Genomic DNA, 25008 nt, shown 5'->3' with positions numbered 1-25008 from the left:
GTATAAAATAGTAGATAGATTTTTATTACTTTAATATTGACAATATTCAAGTTTAAGTACTGTACATACAAAATACATGCAACACCTTAAAAAAAAAATTATAACAAACATAAAAACTGAACTATAGTTTGTTTTTAAACTTTTACATAAAAGCCAATGTAAGTTTTTAGTTTACATTGGCACATATATCATATATATATATATATATATATATATGTCATTGATATATCATTTAGCACCTTTATGTATTTAATTGCTTGTCTATTTTTTGTCTACGTTTTGCAGTGTCTAGAAAGACTTAGTAAATTAATTTATTGTAATTTATTTTGAAATATCTCATCAATGTAGTTATCTCAAATAATGTGATATCCTTTATTTAAAAAGTATGTTTTTGATATTGTAATTTCAAATAGAAATATTGATTCCTAAAATCTTGCACACACAAGAATAAATTAAAATCCACAATAAAATTAAATCTGGACTTTATTTTGTAGCTTAAGCAACTGTGTAAATTTATTAGCTAATTATGATTACCCAGATAAATTGAATGTCAATTTAAAATTTCTTATGGCTAATAGTTTGAAAACTTATTTGTTTTTCTTATTTATATTAAAAGAAATATATTAATAACAGTGTTATGCTGTTCTTTTCAATAGCTAAGCACTGATTTTTACTTTTGAAAATTAAAATTCAACATTTATACGCTATTCTATGTTCTGTAAAGTAAAATTATGAATAAATCTAATTAGTTGACTTAATATTATTATAATAAATAAAGTTTTTGATGTTGTATCATTCAACTTTATTTATATCCTGTCAAATTTTACAAATAGTATAGTTTTACTGATTTGTATTTGATATGTTATTTTCTTTAAGTAAACTAATAAATTTTGTATTGATTATATCCTTGCAAATTGAAACATTGCTCTTGAATTTTAAAGTATTTTAAGTGTTTAAACATATTAATTTACAGATAATTACATAAAAGTATAATAGATCATACGTGAATAGATATATTCCATAAAGTTTATAAAAAAATGTATCTATTGTTATAGTAAATAAAAAGATACTCAGATGGTTTTCAAAACTATAGAAACTCAATTTTTTTGTAATAACAAGGTTTAAAAATAATTACGATCATTAAATAATGACTTTAACACCATTATTAAATTTTATACTTTTTAAGGAAATCTTTCAAAGTGATATTACACTACTTCAAAATAAAATATTTTTTTGAACATTTTATTGCAGCTAAATAAACATTCATAATGGCCGAGCTTAGTTCGATGTCAAGTGTGAAACTGGAACATAAGAATTTACTGCAGTATTTGTGCAGTTTGCCCAGAGATACATTGAATCAACTGTACCTCCATCCGGCTACATGTATGGCTGTTTTCAGGTAGGTATATGATTTCAATTTTTGTTTAAAGTATGTTTTAAAATGTTATAACTGTTAAGTTCAAGTTTATATAACTATCAAGTTTATTATTAAGTTGAAACATTTATTTTTGAGCATAAATTACTTTTTGATTTTTTAATTTTGTTTTCTTTGCTAAGATTTCATGTTGGTTATAAGATGCTCTTTATTTTATTAATTAAAGTTAATAAACTTGTCTTTTAGTAAAAAATAGTTTTTTCATTTATTTAAATCATTTTGGAAAATTTAATTTGTTCTACAAAGAAAATTTTATTAAATATTCCATAATTGATAAAGTTTTTTAAATTTTTAAACTATGTTGTAAATGCTGTTTGGTTTAAAATAAAACATACTTAGTTATTATAATGAGGTTTATTTTAGCAAAACTAACAAAAAATAATCGTTTAAAAACTGTTTTAGACTTATATTAATATTTGCTATGAGCTTCTTTAGTTTGTGTCATTACTATAAAAATCAAAGATAAAAAACATTTTTGATTTTCATTATGGTCAGTTATATATGAATGGATTGATCATGCTAATTTGATCATCACACCACAAGCTTTGGTTGACTGAGACTGGCGCTTGTGGTCTGATGATCAAATAGGCATGATCAACCCTTTGTTAAACTTGAGTTTGTCTCACTGCAAACTAAAGTTCAGGATTCTGCTCTGCAGACTTTCGCTGATGTTTTTGTTGATTTTTATCATTTTTTTTATTGCTGGTTACATCTTATTTCAAATTCTTTTTTTTTTTTGTTTTATAATTTTTTCCTGTTTTTATTAAAATATTTTTTTGTTTTAAATATTTAGCCACTGTGTTTTACAGTAATAAAAATAAGTGATGATTTTAAGTGATGCACATATGTCTCAATTGTAATTTTATTTTTATGAATATAAGTTTTAAGATACATTTTCTTAATTATCAAAAGAAGTTCTGTTATTTTGCTGTTATTTTATCAATAAAAAATATAGAAAAGTCTTTGTGTAGAACAGTTGAACTGTAGCCCTACAGTATCTTTGTGATCTTAGCTTTAAAATAATTCTCATCAAAATTTGTAAAAGTTTGTTATTTTTAAACTACTAATATAATCAAGGTTGCCACTTTACCTGGAATCCTGTAAAAACCTGGAATTTGATAATTTAGGCAAAAATAACCTGGAAAAACTTGGAACTTAAGAAATTTTGAAAAAAAACCTGGAACTTTGAACAAAAAACCTGGAATTTTTAAGAATTTTTACATAATCAGTAGTTAAATTTTGGTTTGAATCAAAAAATTTATCATATAGATAAAAAAATTTTGTCATCACCAAAAATTTTTTTATTAAAAAACATACTTTAAGTAGCTTTACAGTTTCTTTTCAATCTTTTTATACTATTTATCACTGTTTCTTACCTTAAATTTAACTTTAAACTAAAAATAAACCCAAAAAATTGTACTTTTAAAAACCTGGAAGAAATTTGAAAAACCTGGAAAAAATCTTGAAAAAACAAGTGGCAACCCTGTATAATGTGTTACAATATTAAATTATTTTAAAACAGAGTTTCACAAACATTTTTTCAAAGCAATCCCTTTAAAGAAATTTAAAAAGCTATGGCCCCCTCCAACAAAATTACTCAGAAATTTAATTCTTAGAAACAAGGCCTTTTTTTTACTCTTCATCATCAACTGCAGAATATCTTGTGTAAACTTCAAATTATGGCCTCATGGCCCCCTGTGGCCCCTTTGCTGCACATGACCCCCAAGGTAATTTCGCCCACTTTGGGAAACCCTGATTTAAACTATGATAAAATCCACTGGTGACTATTTTTGAATACCAGTAGAAATACTAGTAATATTTTGTAATGAATTAAATGCACTTTACTGCAGAAAAGGGTGTTTATCAATATATTTTTTGTCAAAAGATTAAATTAATTTAAAGTATTATAAAATCCACTAATGACTAATTTTGAATAAAATAAATTTACTAGAATACTTAGTAATAAGCAAGTGCTTTGTCTGTATTAGACTGCAGACATTAGTTACTAAAAATCTAGTCCAACTACCACCTGTTTATATATTTTGTAATGGTCATATTTCCTCTATAGTCAGGGTTTGTGCGCGTCAGGCTAAGTCAGGCTAAATCAGTTTTTAAAAAAAAAGTTAAAAACGCCAGGCTAAATCAGTTTTTCTATTTAAAAATTTGAGAATCTCAGTTTTTCTACGTTCAAATGCTTGAAAATTCTTGATTAATAGAAATTGAGAAATATTTTCCAAAATTTTAAACATATGTCTGCTAATTTTAATTTTTATACATAAAACAAGTCTTTTTCAACAACACATATATATTTCAACAATTTTCATCAGTTTGATTACAATTGTAACAAGGTAAAACAAATTTTAAACTTATATAGCCTTTTTAATTATATGAGAAATTATCAATCAATTAGCAAAAAAACCCTAAACTATAACAAAACAAAAAAATTAAAAACAACAAGGAAAACGTAATTAACTGTAACAATTTAAAACAAAACAAAATTAGTCTAATTTAAACAAAGATAATGAGTAATCAAATTCTCTTTGTTTGCATAATTCTGGCTTGTTTAAGTGAATATAAATAGCTTCTATTTTAATTAAATCAAAAATGTTCGTGCAACTTCTTAAAACTTTGAACTTTGTCTCACTGTAATTATTACCACATTTAGGATTTTTTACTAAGTGCTCTGAAATTGATGATCTTTTTGTTGCGTTTAAGGTTGCATTACTCATTTTCTTCGGTTGATTTTTGATATGGTCTTTCACGCACTTAGGTACGTGCTCTTTTATTCTTGTTTCTAAATGCCTAGAAGTTTGTCCTATATAGCTGTTTGCGCAACAGCATTTATACGTGTATACCAAGCAACTTTTGTGTTTGTAGGATATTAGATCTTTACCTCTAGGATTTAGGATAGCAGCAGAAGTAAAAATTACTCTTGGTTTAGATGCATGGTAAACTTTTTCTGTCATATTCTTGATATCTCTTTCAACTTGTTTTGATTTTTCACCCACATAGGGCAAAATTAATAGAACAGGACATTTCTCTGGTCCATAAGGTTTTGTGTACTTTAGTCTTTTCAGTTCAGTTTTGAATACCTTATCAATCAACGGATTAGAATATCCGTTCTTTATTAGTAATTCTTTTATAACCTTAAGTTCATTCTGAAATACTTCTGGCGAACATATTTTATTTGCTCTATGAAATAGGGTTTTAATCAAACCAATTTTTCTTCTTTTACTGCAATATGATTGAAAGTTAAGGTATTGACCAGTAAATGGTTTTCTGAAAATAGACGTTATGAATTTATTATCCTTTCTTTAGATTAAAACATCTAAAAATGATATTTGATCATTTTCTTCATTTTCTTTTGTAAATTTAATAGCACTATGCAAAGAGTTTAACCTCTCAAACAATAAATTACTAACTTTTACACTATCACTGATAATAAAACAATCATCCACGTATCTCATGTACTTACAATTTGAATCGAATTCTGGTAAAACTTTGTATTCAAGATAGCCCATAAGTATGTTTGCCAATGTAGGTCCTAATGGGGAACCCATGGCAATACCATCAATTTGACGGTATAATATATTATTAAAACTGAATTCAACTTCTTCTGTTGCGAGTCTCATTAGTCGAACAAAATTACTTCTTTTCAGAGTCGGATTTTCAAGGTTATATAACATTTCTGCACAAATATCTATCACTTCATTTAAAGGTACACTTGTAAAAAGACTTTTTACATCAAAAGAGCAAAGAAACGTGTCTTTAGCTCCCTGGAGTTTTAAGTCATCTACAAACTTGAAAGAGTCTTTTACAATATATCTAGAAAAATACTTTAACACTGGATCCAAAAGACTATTTAAGTATCTTGCCAATTCATGTTGTGGAGATCTTATCATAGAAAGTATAGGCCTCAGAGGTATATCCACTTTGTGTAGTTTTGGTAAACCATATAAACGAGGTCTTATGGAACCTACCGGTCTAATTAAATTATAATGTTTTTGAGAAAGTTCATTTTTATCCACCAAATCTTTTAATATTTGAATAATTTTCTTTTCCAACTTAACTATAGTTAAGTTATCTCCTACAGGACCTATTTTCAAAAACTTCTTCTCATCATTAATTATGTTCAACATTTTAGAATTATAGTCATCTTTATTGAGAATTACGATTCCTGAACCTTTGTCAGGTTTGGTAATGACAATATGTTCATTAATTTTAATCTTAGTCAGGCTACTTATGATTTCTTTTGAATTAATTACAGAACTATGTTCTGGCTTAAGTTTGCAAAAGTTGTGTGCAACTGAGACTAAGTTTGCTTTCAAAGCAACTTCATCCTGTTTTGAACTTGGCTGGAGTTTTAAAAGTTGATTTAAATATTTCTCAAATCCTAAATAAGTAGCAACTTGATCAACCTTTTTTGCGGGGAGTGAAAAATTCATTCCATAGCTTAACGCAGTCAAGTCTTTTTCGTCAAATTTTTGAGAAGATAAGTTTTTGACACTTTGCTTGGTGAAGTTTCCAAATTTAAGTTCTACCAGTCTGTTTAGGTTCTTTTTGTTTTTTGCTAAATACTTCTCTTGCTGCTTTTTAGTAATATTTTCAGAATAACTAATAAATTCATTAAAATGTTCTTCTTTAACTTTATTTTTAAACTATTTTTAATACTAACTGCAGAGTCTTTTAAGTTAATTAACCTCTCTTCAATCTTTCTGATTTCCAACTTTAGAAAAATCTTTTCAACTTTGTAGTTGTATTTCAATCTACTTTTGTAGATTCTAGTAATAATCCACTTAGGACAAACCAATTTATTCAAACATTCCTTTAGAAAATTATTTAACAGTTCATTTCTTTTCACTTTACATTCTGTTGATATAAGCTTATTACCCAGCTTAACAGTTGTCAGACAATAACTACTTTTTAAAATTTTAAACATATGTCTGCTAATTTTAATTTTTATACATAAAACAAGTCTTTTTCAACAACACATATATATTTCAACAATTTTCTTCAGTGTGATTACAATTGTAACAAGGTAAAACAAATTTTAAACTTATATAGCCTTTTTAATTATATGAGAAATTATCAATCAATTAGCAAAAAAACCCTAAACTATAACAAAACAAAAAAAATAAACACAACAAGGAAAACGTAATTAACTGTAACAATTTAAAACAAAACAAAATTAGTCTAATTTAAACAAAGATAATGAGTAATCAAATTCTCTTTGTTTGCATAATTCTGGCTTGTTTAAGTGAATATAAATAGCTTCTATTTTAATTAAATCAAAAATGTTCGTGCAACTTCTTAAAACTTTGAACTTTGTCTCACTGTAATTATTACCACATTTAGGATTTTTTACTAAGTGCTCTGAAATTGATGATCTTTTTGTTGCGTTTAAGGTTGCATTACTCATTTTCTTCGGTTGATTTTTGATATGGTCTTTCACGCACTTAGGTACGTGCTCTTTTATTCTTGTTTCTAAATGCCTAGAAGTTTGTCCTATATAGCTGTTTGCGCAACAGCATTTATACGTGTATACCACGCAACTTTTGTGTTTGTAGGATATTAGATCTTTACCTCTAGGATTTAGGATAGCAGCAGAAGTAAAAATTACTCTTGGTTTAGATGCATGGTAAACTTTTTCTGTCATATTCTTGATATCTCTTTCAACTTGTTTTGATTTTTCACCCACATAGGGCAAAATTAATAGAACAGGACATTTCTCTGGTCCATAAGGTTTTGTGTACTTTAGTCTTTTCAGTTCAGTTTTGAATACCTTATCAATCAACGGATTAGAATATCCGTTCTTTATTAGTAATTCTTTTATAACCTTAAGTTCATTCTGAAATACTTCTGGCAATTTGATTACTCATTATCTTTGTTTAAATTAGACTAATTTTGTTTTGTTTTAAATTGTTACAGTTAATTACGTTTTCCTTGTTGTTTTTAATTTTTTTGTTTTGTTATAGTTTAGGGTTTTTTTTGCTAATTGATTGATAATTTCTCATATAATTAAAAAGGCTATATGAGTTTAAAATTTGTTTTACCTTGTTACAATTGTAATCACACTGAAGAAAATTGTTGAAATATATATGTGTTGTTGAAAAAGACTTGTTTTATGTATAAAAATATTTTCCAGTCAGATTGAGATGTGAATTTATTTCTATATGAAGATTTAGTTATTACAGACAAAATCAGTCAGTATTTGTAAAAATAAATGCTTTAAACCTTTTGTTGAATTTCAAAAATTCTAGGAATCTTTATTATTTTCTTTTTAGTAGAATTTATACGTCATAAATATAAAAATTCATTAAAAACTGCAGTTTAAACATTACAGCGTAGTTCAACAACTTACTTGTGTAAACGTTTCATTTTAAATTTTAATGAAACACAACAATGCACGTTGTTTTATTATAAATCTTCTGGTTATAATGTTTTTACTTAGTGCTTAATTAAATTGAACAATTGTGTTTAGTAATATATATTAAATTTTTACAACAGTAATAGATTAGATTTAACACTTATATTAAAAATTATTACTGAATTTGTTATGTTAAAAGCATAGGAAGGTAAATCACCTTTTTCACAATTTAGTCTTATTTTATTGAGTTGTAACTAAGCTATGAGTTGCTTTTTTCAGATTTTAAAGCTCAAAATATTTTTGAGATAAAGCTGGTTAAAGTCAGAGACTACAATAATACTAAATAAGACCCCCCAATACCTGAAATGACTGCTAAAAGGGATTTTCCTTACTTTGAAAAAATGTCAGGCTAAATTGGTCTCAGTCAGGCTAAATTAAAAAATTTTTGCGCGCAAACCCTGTTCGATACTTGATACTCCCCTTAATGACATTAAAGTCTTCATAAGTAAAAGCTAATTATACTAGTGTTTGTTTTATATTAGTTTACTATTTTTTGTACTAAACTTAGTAAAGTTTAATTTTAATTATTCAATAATTTAATCCAAGAAACTAGTTAAAAAAAATGAACATTACAATACGTCATAAACGTCTTAGAGTGAACTAACATAAAATTATTCTAAAAATTAAATAACCAAGTTTTAAATATACTTAAATAATTTTAATGATAAAACCTGACTATATTTTATTATTTGTTTTTACAGAGAGCTTCCAGAGCTAGCAAGGTTGTATGTGCTCAGAACTGCATTCATTGAAACGGCAATCACCAAGAACAGCGTGTCTTCGTGGGTTAAAGTCGAATCTAAGGAGTTAGTTATGATTTTTGAACTAAGTCATATTGTTTCTCTGATAATAATGTTAATTAGTCATAATTTTAAGATATATGAAAACTTTTGAAATACAGTTTTTAGTTAGTTAATAATAACTTTCATAAAAATTTACAATGAGATTACATTCTTAGCTTAGAAAACTTTTATTTTAATTTAAACTTGTTGATTTGTTTTTTTTTTTAACTGTAATATTTAGCTAATTATTTAAATAGTTAAGTTATACAAGCACGGGGGAAGCACTAAGTTCTATGCTACAATTACAGAAATTAGCTTGAAGTAGATATGCAGTGAATAATCCAATATATTGTATAATTTTTAAATTACATTTACATTCTCAGCAAACACGAACACGCTTTACGTTCCATGCTTCAACTGCAAATATGGAGGGAAGAGGTCGAGCCAGGCCATGATTTTTCATCGTACACAATGTCATCAAATTTCAGTGCAAACATCAAGAAGGCAATCACTGTTGGGTGAGTTGTTATTTAAACATTTATTTATTGTTGCTAACAGATATTTTATACCATGTAACTAATAATTTTAATGAGTTGTATTTAAGTTTGTTTATTTGCCTAAATATTATCTGACAATTTTTTATTTAATAGAATGTTAAGAAGGCAATCCTTGTTGGGTTTGTAAAAAAAATCTACAGAATTTAGATTTATTTAACAATTTATTCTCAAAAACTGAGTCTTAAAAGTTTTTATAAGTGTGTAAGTTTGTAAAAAACTATTTTACATAATTAAATCCAGTTTATTTTATGCTAATTTAAAAATTACTTCTAAATAGTATAGTGTTTTTTAAGCCATTTTCAATATTTCTTATAATTTAAAAAACAAATTGTTTATAAAAAATAACGACCCAAAAAAAAGAAATAAACTTAAAAAAAATAACAGATTAAGAGACGACACGGTAGAAATGGAGCCGGACCAGCACAAGAAGACGCCACAGTACTTGGAAGAATACGGTTTGAAAATGTGGGAACTCCTGCTGCAGTACCTGGTCGGCGACTTCCAGGAACTTTCGGGGACGCTGTCGGACATCATCGTTTTCGCAGAACTCATGAAGTTTGTTTGAGTTTATTTACTTATGTTTTCAGTATTTGCTTTATGGTTTGAAAGTGGCGTTTTTATCTCCCAACGGACTTGCTTTTTTTTTACAGCTGAAATGTATTATAATATCATATGTAAAATCACTTAAAACTTCTGAGATATGTTATAGTTTTAATCAAATTAAAATGATTTGTTATATTTTATTTCGTTTGGGTGTTTTAGTTGACACATACAACTTTTATTATTTGTCTTTTTTGTTTTAAACCTGTAATTTAACAAATTATACTTCTTTTGACAACTTTTTGTTGTTTTATTCTGTCATGTAATTTAAGTTTTTATTGATTTTAAAATGTTAATAACCTTAATAAACTATTTTCAAAATTATTATATTTGCAGGAAGTTTATTTTGTTTCACGTTTAAATTCCTTAAAAGTAAATGAATTGTAAAAGTTGGCATGATAATTTTGCATTTAAACTTATTTCGGTGAATAGTTTTTGTCATTTTTATTTAATTTTCTGTTGTTGTGCACCATACAATTTAATATTTGATTAGTTTTTTTAGTTTATATAAAAATTAGCATCTCAATTTTTATTCTAACTTGTTTGTATTGATGGTCATTTATTTTTATCCATTTTTCTGTTGTTTGTCACAATTTACTAGTAAACAATTATACTGTATTTTGCAGCACAAATCTACGCACATTGTGTTCGCTTTGCGTAATTAAACGAGAGAACGTAAATAAACGAGGGTAGCAAACATAACTATTATATCGGCTGTTTTCTTATATTAACAAATAATTCTTTTTATAGTTCTAAATTGCACATGAATTTGTTTTTTATGTTTGCTTGTTGTTTGCAATGTGAGGTCAAGACGTTTTTTAATTTGAAATACTTATATCTATTTTGTATGTTATTCAAAGTTTATCTGTAAACCCACTAGATTAGAAACAATTTGACGGCCCTATCAATATTTATGACGTGTTACTTTACTAATTTTCATTTAAGTTTTGTATACGTTCGTAATTTGGTGCTGTGATCTCTATCTCCCTTTGAAAACAATGATAAATTTTAAGAATAGTTTACGTTAATAACTGTTTATGTGTATCAGAGTGTTTTTTTCTATACTTTTCCTTGCCCACGCAAGATTAAACTTTCCTTGCATTTTTATTAGAGAAACATTGGGAGGTTCATTGAGTCAAAAATTTTAATGTCATAAATATTGTTCGGATTTGAACACTGTACCTTGCTTGATTTAAAAATGTAAAAGGGGTTTAAGACACATAAAATCTCCTCCTTTGTTTTTTAAACTACTTACTTTAGTTTTTAAGTAGTTTTTTAAAGTCTAAAAATGTAGAAATGTGAGCTAGCAGTAAAAATTTTAAATGGAAAATTAATTTAATACATACAGCATTTTAACTTGTACTATGTTTAAAAAAAATTCAATCAAATGTTTTTTTTTTTAGAATTCAAAATGAGTAGATTCGCGAAAGATTTCTGTTATTTAATGTACAAATTTGTTTTGCGCTTACATATATTCAAATACAAGAATTAACTAGTTGGTTTTGTTTTATTTTAGTTTTCTTCGCCGACATTAAAAGCAAGGTTTTTATATAGTAAAATGTGAAGTATGATTTTAATTTTTCCGCTTATAAGTTAAATACTTTTTACTTGTCAGTATAAGCTCTTATATAAAGCATAGTATAAGTTTTAAAACTTAGTACCTTCTTTGTATTTTTTTAATTAATTTTTAAGTTAAGCACCTCATGCTAACTGAGTTTATAAACTGCATTGATTTTTATTTTAAAACAATTAAGTCAAGTTGTTTTAATTTGCCAAACTTTATCTATTATTACTTATAGTTACACATGTACTTTATTTTTACAGTTTAGACGAACATGATGGGCAGTTAAACATCAGCACAAAAGGATTTCAGTTTTTACTGCTTGATAGACCGTCACAGGTTTGTATTAATGGAATTTATTATGTTATTTTTTACAATTGTTTAGTTCTTATATAAAACATAAACTGATAGCTTTTTTTACATCAGTTTTACATTTAAGTCTAAAAGACAACTAATACTTCTTTACTTACATTTGTTTTATGGTTTTTGTTGTTTTTTGATAATCTAAGAATGAAACTTCGTAAATGTTTTATACTGAGTCACGCACTTATTTCATTGATTAATTGCTGGAAAGACAACCGCAGGCTTGTTTATTCTTGTAACATTTCAATCACTTTGTTGTCAGAATAACTTCAACAGGGTTCGTGCGCGTCAGGCTAAATCAGTTTTTTTTGAAAAAAGTTGAAAAACGTCAAGCTAAATTTTTTTATTTAGCTTATTTTTTTATTAAATTTTTTATTTAAAAATTTGAGAATCTCAGTTTTTCTCAGTTCTAATGCTTCAAAGTTTTTGATAAAAAAAATTGAGAAATCTTTTTAAGATCAAATTGAGATGTGAATTTATTTCTAAATAATGATTTAGTTATTAAAGACATAACCAGTCAGTATTTGTAAAAATAAATTTTAAAAATTTTTTGTTGAATCTCTAAAAAATTTAAAAATCTTGATTATTTTGTTTTGAGTAGATTATATACGTCATAATTATGAAAATTCATAAAAAAAATATAGTTAAACATTACAGTTTAGTTCAACAACTTAGCTGTTTGTTTGAATTTTAATACTCGTGTAAGCGTTTCATTTTATATTTAAAAAAAAACACAATGCACGTTGTTTTATTATAAATCTTCTGGTTATAATGTTTTTACTTAGTGCTTAATTAAATTGAACAATTGTGTTTAGTAAAATATATTAAATTTTTACACTGGTAATAGATATAACACTTATTTTAAAACTTATCACTGAATTTTTTATGTTAAGGGCATAGGGGGGTCAATCACCCTTTTCACAATTTAGTCTTATTTTATTGAGTTGTAAATAAGCTATGAGTTGCTTTTTGCAGATTTTTAAAGCTCTAAATATTTTTGAGATTGATATTTGAGTATTTAGATATTTGAATTGAAGTCGTAGACTACAATAGTACAATTAAAACCCACAATATCTAAACTGACTTCTTAAGGGGATTTTCCTTACTTTGAATAAATGTCAGGCTAAATTGGTCCCAGTCAGGCTAAATGAAAAAAAAATCGCGCACGAACCCTGGCTTAAATAATATTAATTTACTTTTAATTACAAGACATTTTAATACCATTTCAACCTCATTATTTTGCTTTAAAATGTATATTTTAAAGCTAAATAAAAGTAGAATTAATATTACACCAGATCTGGTTTTTTGTCCTGCAATACCTCAAGTATGTGCGAGAGAAAAATCAGAATATTGTGCCAATATTGAGATTCATATTCGAAATAAGCTTCACATCGCCTGGAAACGTTAGTTTAAGTTGTTAGTATAACTTAAAAAAACATTATTTTATAAAGTATATATTTTTTTCTTTTGAATTTTTTTTTATTTCTATTAAGGTAAACTGTGTATTACTAGGTAGTGCAAAGTTGCAGTGTTTACTGAAATCGTTTATTACTTTTTATAAGTTTTATTTAAGAGTTAATACCACAATATATGACTTTAAAACAGTTTTGTTTGTAAACTTAGTTGTAATCTTTTAATATTGCTTTATACATTTGTAATTTTCATAAAATTTTTCTATTACCTATTTATATTTAACATTGTTTTTATGCACTAAAATAATGTTGTTGTTTTTCTTTACATTTAAGCTTTTTATTTAAAAACATTTTACACATTGTTTTCAAACACAGTATTTTATCAAAGCACTTTAGTTATTAATTTAGTACTCATTTTAGTTCATATACTTTTTTGTTATTATGCTTTTGATATTTTTGTTTGCAATTTTATAAACTTTACATTTAATTCTTAAATCATTAAGTTTTTTTTTAACACAGGACTTACCAGCAATTGACAGGGAAAACTCAGTCAACGAGTGCATCAAATTGTTCAGAGAATTAGGACTTATTTACAAAAGAAAAGTAGGAATATTTGTTGATGCAATTTAAAAAAGTTTATCTTCAAAAAATTTTGAGTACTATTTTAATTGATTTATTTTTTTTTATTTCCACTACGCGTGTAAATCTTATAACTGTTAAAAAAATGTCTTCATCTTAAATATATAATCATCAACAACATAAACGTTTGTTTCTTTTAAAGGAATTATTCACCAATCACAATGTTTAGAGCTCTTTATAGTCAAATGTTTTCAACAAAAGTTTTTAATTTGGTTGTTTTAGTTTAAACTTCTGTAAACGCATCAAACCCAACCCACATATAATTATTATAATTTGTTAGTTACTCTATTTAGTTCTTTGAATCATTTGGTTTTAGTCATACATATAAGCGTTATATTAGAGTTATTAGAGCGTTAAGACTGAAAGCAAGAGAAATGAATAAATATGTACAAAGAATGCCTAACCAAAAAGTCAATCTGTTAGAATTTTATGATTTTTTTAATAAAAAGTTTTTTATACATAACGTTTCTTTATGTTGTTATAATCAAAATGTTTACTTTTTAAAGTTCCACAAAAATCTGACTAATCTATGAACATAAAAAAAAAAACTAATATGGATTTGGAAGTATACAGTAAGATTAACAAAATAAATTGAGTAGAATATAAATGTATACTTTATACATTGTCATCATTTATTACATACAATGTAAATTTATAAACAAACAATAATAAGTTTGTAATATATTATAATGTTCATTAAAAAGTTTTTATCCGACCCCATTTTTCATATGAATAACTTAAAAACAGATTTACTCGAGTTTTTTTTTATTTATGATAAATGATTTAAAAAACATAATATTTCTTTAGCATTCATAACTAGTATTTATGATTCAAAATGTCTAAGCAAGCTTTTTACCAGCTTATCTTCCTTCTAAGTAACTATAAGTTTAAATAATAAAAAGTATAAAATAAAATTTAATTAAAAGTATTAAAGTCTTTGTCAAAAAGATTTTGTCCAAAACGTTTTTCATCCAACTTAATACTTATATGATATAACACTGAATTTTGTTTTATGTTTGTTTTATTAAAACATGTAAATTTTTACATAGAGTTCCAGCAAAAGGTTCTCCAACACACTTATCATCAATTTAGCCAATATGTAATGTAAAGTATTAAGTTTTTTTGGTATGTTTTTTATCTTAAATGCTAGTATATGTTTGTAGAGTTCCAGCAAAAGGTTCTACCCAACACATTTGTCATCAAACTTGGCGAACGGAGCAAGCCAGGTCACAACTTCAATACCGAAGAACGGATTTCTCATTGTGGAGACCAACTACAGAATGTACGCCTATACTGGTTTGTGTTTGTTCATTTACCATTCAAAAAGCTATGTACTTACAAAATCTCATTGTTTAATTTACAGTATATTGAGGTTATCAAACTTTTTTATACAAAGTCTTATATTGAATTACATACTAATAATAAAAATACTGGTTTGTTACTTTTCAATTACAAAAAAAATTATATATTATGAGAATAACACTTGATTTCAAAAAGTTTATTATATGTATTTTAATGCTAATTAGAACTAGCACGTATGCTTTTGTTTTTGACATGGCTCATTAATTACATACAGTTTTTAAGCTTAAACTTGTTTGCTTTTTGAAACTGTTAGTTAATTATTACTGCTCCCATTACAGGAAATTATTCTATTAATAAAATAATTATTTTCTTAAGATTTGATTGTTATCACTTTATGGATTTTCCATCCAAAAACATGATGTAAGTTACGTTAGTTTGATCAACGCTAAATCAAACTAATAAAATGAAATTGAAAAAGATAAAATTTTTCTATGTATATCTGCCTAAGACCATTTTTCTTTGCTCTTCATCATCAACTCCAGAATACCTAGTAAAAGTTACAAATTATGATCTTGTGTCCCCCCCCTTTAACCCCTTTGCTGCTCATGGCCCCCTTGAGGACCACTTGGCCGAGCTTGTAAAACCCTGATCTAAAGTATTTATACATTTCCAATTCGATTTTTATTAATTATTATAATTTTTTTATGTTATACCACTAGAAGAGATTAGAGTCAAAATTCATCAAATTAAGCATTTGAAACATTGAAAGCAAAGTTTAGTTTTTTTGATATAGTTATACATAACAAGCACAATTAAAAAAAGTTACTTATTTAAAAACTGTATATAGTTTGAACTATTTTACTAAAAGTACGCTTGAAAACTAACAATTAAGCATTGAAAGCTTATTTCATTGTGCATTCTGCCAAGACGCTGAACAAGATGTCACGAGTTTTTTACACACTGAAAAAAAAAACTCTTAACAAAAATAAAGTTGTTTTACATGAGTAAAGTATTAATTCAGTTTGTGGAGAATTATTTATACTGTTTGAAAGGTTTAGTAATGTACCTGAAAAAATAATTTATTCAACATTTGATAAATGTGTAAATACTTAAACATGTTGTGACACGCATAAAATATTAAAAAGTTATTGTTATTTTGTGCTATATTTTTTGTTTGTACCAATATAATTCTTAAGTTTAAATGGTTTTAATAGTTTTACTAAATGATATTTGTGTAGATTAATTAGTTTCGTATTCTTTAAAAGAATAAATTTATAAAGCTATATTCTTATGAACCTTCTAACAATTTTTTCTACTTTTACTCTAATCCAGTTTTGGTAAAAGTTTAATTTTGCTTATTTGATCAACCGGTTTTGAATTAAATTTCTTTAAATATTAAGTAAATTCATAATTTAAACTTTAATATATTTTTCAGATTCCCAACTGCACTACTGTATTATGAACTTGTTCAGCCAGTGTCTATACAGGTTAGTATCAATTTAATAAACAATAGAATGCTAATATTTGCAGAGCTCCCATAAAACCTGGAATCATGGAAAAACCTAGAATTCTAGAATTTGACAACATGGGCAAAAAACCTAGAAAAAGCTGGACTTTGAACCAAAAACACTAAAAAGCCTTGAAGTTCAAACAATTCTTACATATAAAATAATAAAATTTTGATTAGAAATGGAAAATGTATATTATATTTTATATAATACTTCATATTTGCTAACATTGTCTTTATTCATATTCAATAGATTTGGAATTACTAATTACTATTAACTAAACATACAAAAATCAAAAACAACACTAATTACAAATTAAAAATTAAAGTGTTACCAAAGTAATTAATAGTTTTGTATATGCTAGTATTTCTTGTTGTGTTTTATATAAAAGATTCATCACTCAAAACTGTCGTGTCTGATTATAGAAAGAAGTCTCAGTTAGAATTTAGAATTTGTTAGATATTAATTAAATAAGGTCGGATTTAACTATGATGGGTAGTACTAATAGGTTAAGTGTACCACAATCAGTAAACAACTTTACTACCAAATTGTCAACCCTTGCTAGCTGTTCTACTGATTATTAGATTAAAGTAACTTTTTCAGTTTTTAAAAACCTCATTCTGACTCAGGCTTGTTTATATTCACTCTAGCTAGTTTTATTGACTTAAACAGTGGCAACCCTGCTAGTCAGAAAATTTTTGGGAATTTTAGAAATCTTGGACTGCCTCAGGATAGTTTAGTTTTTTATAAAAACTCAGGCTAATTTTCTTTTAGATTTTGAATGAGTTTGAGCTGATCCAGTTTTCAATAGTTTGTAGTTTTCTAGTGTATTTTGTTCAAGAACTTGATTTCAGATTTTTAATTGTAAATAACATCTAAATTTGTAAACCTTGTGGCTAGCTGTTCTAATTATTATTAGATTAAAGTTTTTTTTTTTCAGTTTTCAAAAACCTCATTCTGACTCAGGCTAGTTTATACTAGTGATGTATTGGACTCACTATCCGGGTCCGGCCGGATATTGCCATTTTTGTCTGATATCCGGATCCGGCCGGATTTTAATTTGAAAAAAAAGTCCGGGTCCGGTTCCGGCCGGATTTTAATTTGAAAAAAAAGTCCGGATCCGGTTCCGGCCGGATTCTAATTTGAAAATAAAGTCCGGATCCGGGTCCGGTACATCACTAATTAAAACTGAAATTGAAACTTTTAAGTACAGACTGCCAAAGGTGTAAGTTTTTGTGCTAAATACATGTTACTATATATTTATAAATTTGTTTATTGAAAAATAAAGTAAATTTTAATCCTTTTCATTAATCCAGTATATAGTTTAAGATATTTTAGCTTTTTTGTGTTTTTTCTGAAATCTGAAATTATTTAACAAACGGACTACCAAAGATGTGTATGTCTTATATGCATAAAACTACGCAGTGTGCATAAGTTCAAACTTCAAGAAACATTTTAAAAATCATTAAACACCTTTACATTGTTGCATACAAACCACTAAAAATTCTACAAGCTACAGACAAATTGTCTGAGTATAGCATTTATTAAATACTATAATGTATTTAGTGTCTAAGTATAGTATTTATTAAGGCCATAAAACGGTGAGCCATGTTTTTACAGGTTAATCTTAATTTATAGAGTTTTACTAAGCTTGAAACTGCTTTTTACCGTTTCAAAGAATTCAAATTAGTTTTTAAGCTAAGGTCGGTCAAAGTCGGGCCGCATAATACGCTTGCCATTAGAAGGGAAAACTAAAACAGCGAAAAAAACTATTTCATTTAAAATCTATCTCCTCTTACATTTTCAAGCAATCTTCTTCAAACTTTCACAGTCAATCTTTATACAGTAGCAAAAAAGCAACAATTAATTCACACCAATTTTTGACAGATTACCAAACATGTGTGTTATGCAGATCAGTAGACAGAGTGTCCAGTCTGCTGTCACGTACGGAATAACTGCCGATCAAATACTGCATTATATGAGGGCGAATGCTCACCCTGAAATGTTAAAGAAGGTTTGTGATATCTATTGTTGATTATTAGTGTTTTAACTACATTTTTACTATGTTGTAATGTGTTTTTAAAACTTTTTGATTTAGAATATGTGTCTATTACATTCAATACGTTTAGTTTGTTTTAAATATTATGGTTTGCTCTGTAATGTTTTCTTTTATACATCTAAAACTTTAAAAGTTAGTTTAAAATTATTTGTTAAACCTAGTTTTCTTCAATTTAAATGAAAGTTTTAATGGCTTTTATTGTGATAAAGTAATAAAAAGTATCCAAGTTTTCAACACAATAGTTATAAAATAATTTTGATGTTTAATTGTTTAACTTTGTTATGATATATTTTCCAGGAATCCTTAATAGCTGGCACAGTAGAGGACCAGATTCGTTTGTGGGCGATGGAACGCGACAGATTGATGTATAGGCAAGCAAATGTTTATTCAGAATTTCACTCACAAGGAATATTCGAAAAAGTCAGGGATTTCGCTAGGGTATGTTGATTTTATAGCATCAATTTTTTTCGCCGTATTTGTTATGATTTATACCATTAATAAAATGAATAAATTAATTAATAATTTGTTCAAATCAATTAAAAAATACTTAACATGTACATCATAAGTAACTGTACGTTTTTTTTTTTTTAATATTTGTTGTGATGAGGATTTTTAATATCTTTAATAGTTTTAATAATCTATCTTATCACCACAGGAACAGGGAGTACTGATTTGGGAGCACAAAGACCCCAACAGAAGGTGCATGGCTGTCAGCCCTGAGGGTCACGACACAGTCAGAAGGTTCTACAGGCAAGTGAGGAAGCAGATGCAGTGATGCGTGTCATGAGGGTGCAGTCATGCGTTAAATTATCTCGTACAATTGCGCGCGTTTTTTGAACTCTCGGATTTGGCGCAAAAACTTGAAGTTTACTGATTTTGATTTGGTGAAAAGTTTTGTTAGGAAATTAAAATACAAAGTTTTTTGTTGAAGTTGATAAACGTTGTTTTTCAGTAGCTGTGTCAGTTGATAAGTTTGTTCAGGATGATTGTTTTTGATAAAAACATTTCTGTTTCTACTATGCTTTTAAGTTATAACGTATTATGTTATAACTCTACTAAAAGAAAAAAAAAATTGTTTTAAGTTTTATTGAAATGTTGTACAATTTTAACAAAATATAAAAATACTAAGTAAGTTTTAAAAAGTTTTGCTTTATTTCTTTGTATGTGATTTCAAAGTCTACTTTTTAATTTCATAGAAAATAAAGGAAACAATTAAAACTTAGTTCAAACTAAAAGTTAAAATTGTTTACATATTCCATTGCTTAATTATTTTTGTTAGTACATTTTGATATATTTACGAATATTTGTTTGTAACTGGACTTACAAATTTAATAAAATTTGAAAAATATATGTACTTTGCTTTGTAATTCATTATTTAAGTTTTAGTTTATTAACTATTTTAAATTTAGGTTTAATTAATTAATTTTATGATTTCAAAGTCTACTTTTTAATTTCATAGAAAATAAAGGAAACAATTAAAACTTAGTTCAAACTAAAAGTTAAAATTGTTTACATATTCCATTGCTTAATTATTTTTGTTAGTACATTTTGATATATTTACGAATACTTGTTTGTAACTGGACTTACAAATTTAATAAAATTTGAAAAATATATGTACTTTGCTTTGTAATTCATTATTTAAGTTTTAGTTTATTAACTATTTTAAATTTAGGTTTAATTAATTAATTTTATGTTTTTTATGATTGATTTTCTAGTTGCTAACAAATCTAATTGAATAATTTCAACTAAAACGAAACACTATTTGTTTTTGTCTTGAAAAAATAAAGTTATGTTTTAGCTTATAAATATACATTAAATCAGAGTTTTTTTTGTCAAGTTTTTCTTATAAAAACGGAATCCTGGAATTTGAGAAGTTTTGAAAAAAACCTGGAATTTCTAACATGTTATATAGTAAAATTTTGATTTGACAGAAAAATCTATCGTAAAGGTAAAAAAATTTGTCATTACCAATTTTTTTTTATTAAAAAATATATTTTAAGTAGCTTTACAGTATCTTTTCTATGTTTTTGTACTATTTAACACAGTATATTACCTTAAACTTAACTTTAAACAAAAAATAGACCCAAAAGTGTCTACTTTTAATAACCTGAAGGAATATTTGAAAACCTTATAAAATACATTTGGCAACCCTGTACAAAGCTCTGTTTTTTTTTCAAACTGGTTTTTGAATAGAAGAACGATATCTTCATCATTTTGGCTAACTTACCTGAAATTTAAAAACTAATTATCAAACTATAGTAATTATGGATTATCATTTGTAAATACATATATTTTCCCATTTTATCTTTTTATTTTTTCTTGCATTATTTTTTTAAAAGAACTCCATGGAACTGTGTCGACTTGTTTAATAAAAATAACATATGTCAGTTAAATAAAGTAAAGTAAGTTTTTTTTATTAACAAAGTTTGTAAATTTACTATTATCTTAGTACTAAAAGGTTCAATTTAGTTTTAAATACTAAGAAGTACATTTCAAAAACAAAGTTTCAGTTGAATGTTGAACTTGTAACATATTTGAAGCTGTTTAACTTAAAAGTTTACATTTTGCATATACAGTTTATTGAACGACAAAAAATAAGATGCCTAAAGTATTTTGTGCACCAAAAAAAAATTTGGTAAACAGCACAAACTGTTTAACATTGAACTAAAACTATCATTATACAAGCATAAAAAACGAATCGTGCAAAATTACTAAAGTTACACTCCGTTCTAAAAACTATCAATGTGCTGAATTACGCTGTGCTTTTCAGACCCGTTGATATTTCATTTTTAAAACTATAGCAGTATATAATTAAATCTGGTCTAAATTTTAAAATTTGCTTATATTTTTATGATATTTACTAATAGAACACTCGTACAAAAAATCGACTAAAACAAAAAAAAAATGGTGACTAGGATCGGGTCGGCAAAATACCGCCTGCGAGATTTTTGTCAGCTTAGAACACATTATTAAAAAAAAAGATTTTTTGACAAAAGCTTGTAACTAGTCTCTTCGTTTGACAACTTGCAATAACTAGATACTGTTTATTGCTTATTGTGCTACGTATATTATTTAATATAGTAGTTTTATGTAAATGACTAGAATTATTTTAAATAATTGCGACTCACGTACATTTTTAATAGAAAGCTATTAACGGTTGTTGATCTCTGTACTAAAAGGATATATTAATAGTTTAAAATAGTGCAATGTTTTGACTGTTCATATTTTTTTTTGTTTAAACTTTCTGATTTAAAAGATTACTTCAGTACTATTTAAACTTAATTAGTTGAAGTTATAATTAAATGGTTATTAGCACTGATAGAAAGTTTCTCCTTTAACAGGTGTGAGCACTCAAGCTTTATTTCATTTTTTAATAAACCAAAAAAATGTGTTTTCAGAATATAATTGAAAACATATGTAGACGTTTCCTATTTCAGTGAATTATTAATTAACATTACTTCTCTTTTTAATTTTCCAACTATTTTATACAAAACCTTATTGAACTGTTTAACAGACCTTTTACTTGGTTTATTTTTTAAAACTAAATTTGCAAACTCACTATTAAAATTAAAAGTAAATGTTTCTAATAAACTACTAGCAAACTATTTAAACAATTCAAGTCAAAATTTTATCGATTATAAGTCTTTCTTTTTAATCTTACGACACTAAAAAATATTGAGCTTACATATCATTTGCATATAGTTTGAATTATTTTACCAAAACTGTACTTTAAAACTAACAATAAAATTTTCTCAAAATAAAATGATATGAATCATTAAAAGCATTAGTGCACTCTACCACGCTTAGTGACGTCATTAGATTTTTATACTTAAAAAGTTTTTAAACTTATTAAATATTATAAAACTTTTAAGATTGGTACGTAACTCAACATATTTAGTAACATCATTTTGAATTTTAAAGGTACTTTTATGTACCTAACAACACTCAATATTATTCAAACCTTATAATCTGGTTTGAAAATTATTTAAATATGTCAACACTAGTCTGTGCAATATTTTTTTTATTTGTGTATTTCATGTTTTTAAACGGAATAATAATTTTACTTGAGGTTAGTTTTGTACATTAGTTGCTTTCGTACTTTTCCAAAGTAATATTCTTTAGAATTTTTAAAAAGATGATTGCAGTAACCTTCTGCGAATCTAGAGCTTCCATAGCAAAAGTGCGTAACTGAACGAGAGAACGTAACTAGACGAGCGGTAGCAAATATGCCTAATATACTTTATTCTTTTTAAAAGCACTTTAATTAACGTTAAAATATCTTTACAATATTTTAAGTTCCATTTGAGAAATATTTTAAACCTTAAATTTAGTTCTATACTTAAAACTGTCAAGAAAAATTGTTATTAGTATTTTAGGAGAATTCTAAAATGCGTAGCCAAACGAGTGCGTAAATTCGCGAGAGATGACTGTATTTTTACATAAAATTATTTCCAAAAAGTTTATTTCTGGTTTTACTGTAATTTGGAGATTTTAGTATGATTCGTTACAAATATACAACAGTTAAGGTGGAATTAATTTTGGTATTGCTTTATCTATTCTATAAATTCAAATTGTTTACTTTGATTTAATGGGTCATACAACAATGTCTATAGAAAGCTAGAAAAATGTTAAGTATAAACTGCTATAAAAAGACAATCTCAGAATCAATCAATAAGCCACGTTCAGTTGAAAGATTTTTTCAAACAGAATACAAGGATAAATAAAATGTGCAACAAGCTTACGAAGGGAAAATTGTAGTTTACACATTAATTTTAACTATTTTGTTTTTACCAATAATTCTTTGGAAAATTGAAACGTTTTAAAGTATTTATATTGAAAATATTTTATCTGGTTGATAAAAGTTCTGTAAATTATGTTTTTTTACGCATTTAAAATAAGTTTAACATTGACAACAAAAGATTTTAAATTTTGAATTAAGTTTTTTACATACAGCCAAAACGTTTAAAAGACTATTAAAAGCCAGCTTTACAAAATTAAAAGAATATTTTTTTAGCTCGTTCCTTAGAAAATAGTTAGTAGTCAACTAACAATGTGAAATTTTAAAACGGATTATAACTAAAAAATTTTACTCAAACTATGAACTATTATAAGAAACGTTGTTAGGCTTAAACTAAATTTAAAGTTCTAAATAAAGTAGCTACAACCGTTGCATTTGAAGACCTAACTTTTAAAAACAGTTAGAGATTGTTTTCTTTGATCATTTTTATTGTATGGCAGAGAACTTAGTAAAATTATCAAGATTATATAACATAATATTACGGTGTAACTTGAACGAATTCAGTTTTGTCATGACTAAGGTATCTTGTTAACAACTAGATATAACATTTTTCGTGAAAGAAGTTTCTAAAAACTATTAGTTTAATGAACACGGTAGAAATCGACGCTTGTGAAAATGGTTAACGTGGTATACAAAACAGGGTACAAAAAAATTGTACAGTATAAAGAACAGAATAAAAGTATACAAAAAGTTTGATTGCTGCCGAATATTTAGAAAGACTTACCGGCCATTGAGTTATACACCACAAAACATACTTAAGTCTATAAAGAGAAGTGCAATATATGTACTGTTTTGAAACATAAACAAAAAATGTCATTTTTGAGTGTTAATTGGTTAGAAAGATGTCAGTTAAGAAAATAAAAATAGTGTTATTGTTGTAAATCAGGGGTCGGCAGCTTTATATAAGTAGAGGGCCATATTTAAAAAAAGTTTACTCGCTTGCCGCACTGTACAAAAAAAGTTTTGCGGGACGGACCTCTAAGAAAATTATTGTAACAATAAATAGAAAAATACTGTTTCAAACCAAAAAATGTGATAAAACAGGCTATAAAAGAGTACTAATTATGCGTAATTACTCATTTTATAACCTAGTAGCAAATTTTCACCACAAAAACGTTTTTCTATTGTTTAAAAAGGTTATGGTTTTAGTTAAAATGTATCTCGCAGGCCACAGATTCTGTCTTCGAGGGCCGCATTTGGCCCGCGGGCCGCAGTTTGCCGACCCCTTTACAATGTAAATAAAGCTTTCTTTTTACAACAAAGCAACAGTAAATACATAAATATATGTAAAAGAAATCAAAACAAATAACATTTTTAAAAGTTAAATGGCCAAAAAAGTGCTATACAACGATAAAAATGGTTTTATTACTAAGTTGTAAACAAAAGTGTCTAATGCAATCAGACAATAGTAAATACATAAATGTTTGTAAAAATTATCTAAGCTAATAAATTATTTTTTCATCTTAGTTTAATAATAAACTAACTTAAAAAAAAACTATCTCTTTTTTATATAGTTCTTTATACTTTTGAACGCAAGATCAAGACATAAGTTACAAAAAGAAAGT

The 25008-nt window shown here is 26.2% G+C and overlaps 1 protein-coding gene across 1 annotated transcript; it reads left to right on the top strand.

Moving 5' to 3' along the window:
- Positions 1 to 1256: 1256 nt before the first annotated feature.
- LOC145832797 (general transcription factor IIH subunit 4-like) lies at positions 1257 to 19685 on the top strand. The gene is made up of 12 exons (XM_082940100.1): positions 1257 to 1399; positions 8564 to 8668; positions 9028 to 9162; positions 9586 to 9756; positions 11626 to 11701; positions 13021 to 13128; positions 13657 to 13740; positions 14940 to 15072; positions 16514 to 16565; positions 18474 to 18600; positions 18943 to 19083; positions 19301 to 19685. The coding sequence occupies exons 1-12, from the start codon at positions 1269 to 1271 to the stop codon at positions 19418 to 19420; spliced, it is 1383 nt and encodes a 460-aa protein (XP_082796226.1). The 5' UTR covers positions 1257 to 1268; the 3' UTR covers positions 19421 to 19685.
- Positions 19686 to 25008: the final 5323 nt, after the last annotated feature.

This window comes from Thalia democratica, chromosome 1 (genome assembly GCF_965202585.1).
Source record: "Thalia democratica chromosome 1, ktThaDemo2.hap1.1, whole genome shotgun sequence".
Classification (NCBI taxonomy): Eukaryota; Metazoa; Chordata; class Thaliacea; order Salpida; family Salpidae; genus Thalia; species Thalia democratica.
The sequence above is the reverse complement of the archived record's forward strand: the minus strand, read 5'-3'. Positions and strand labels throughout refer to the sequence as shown.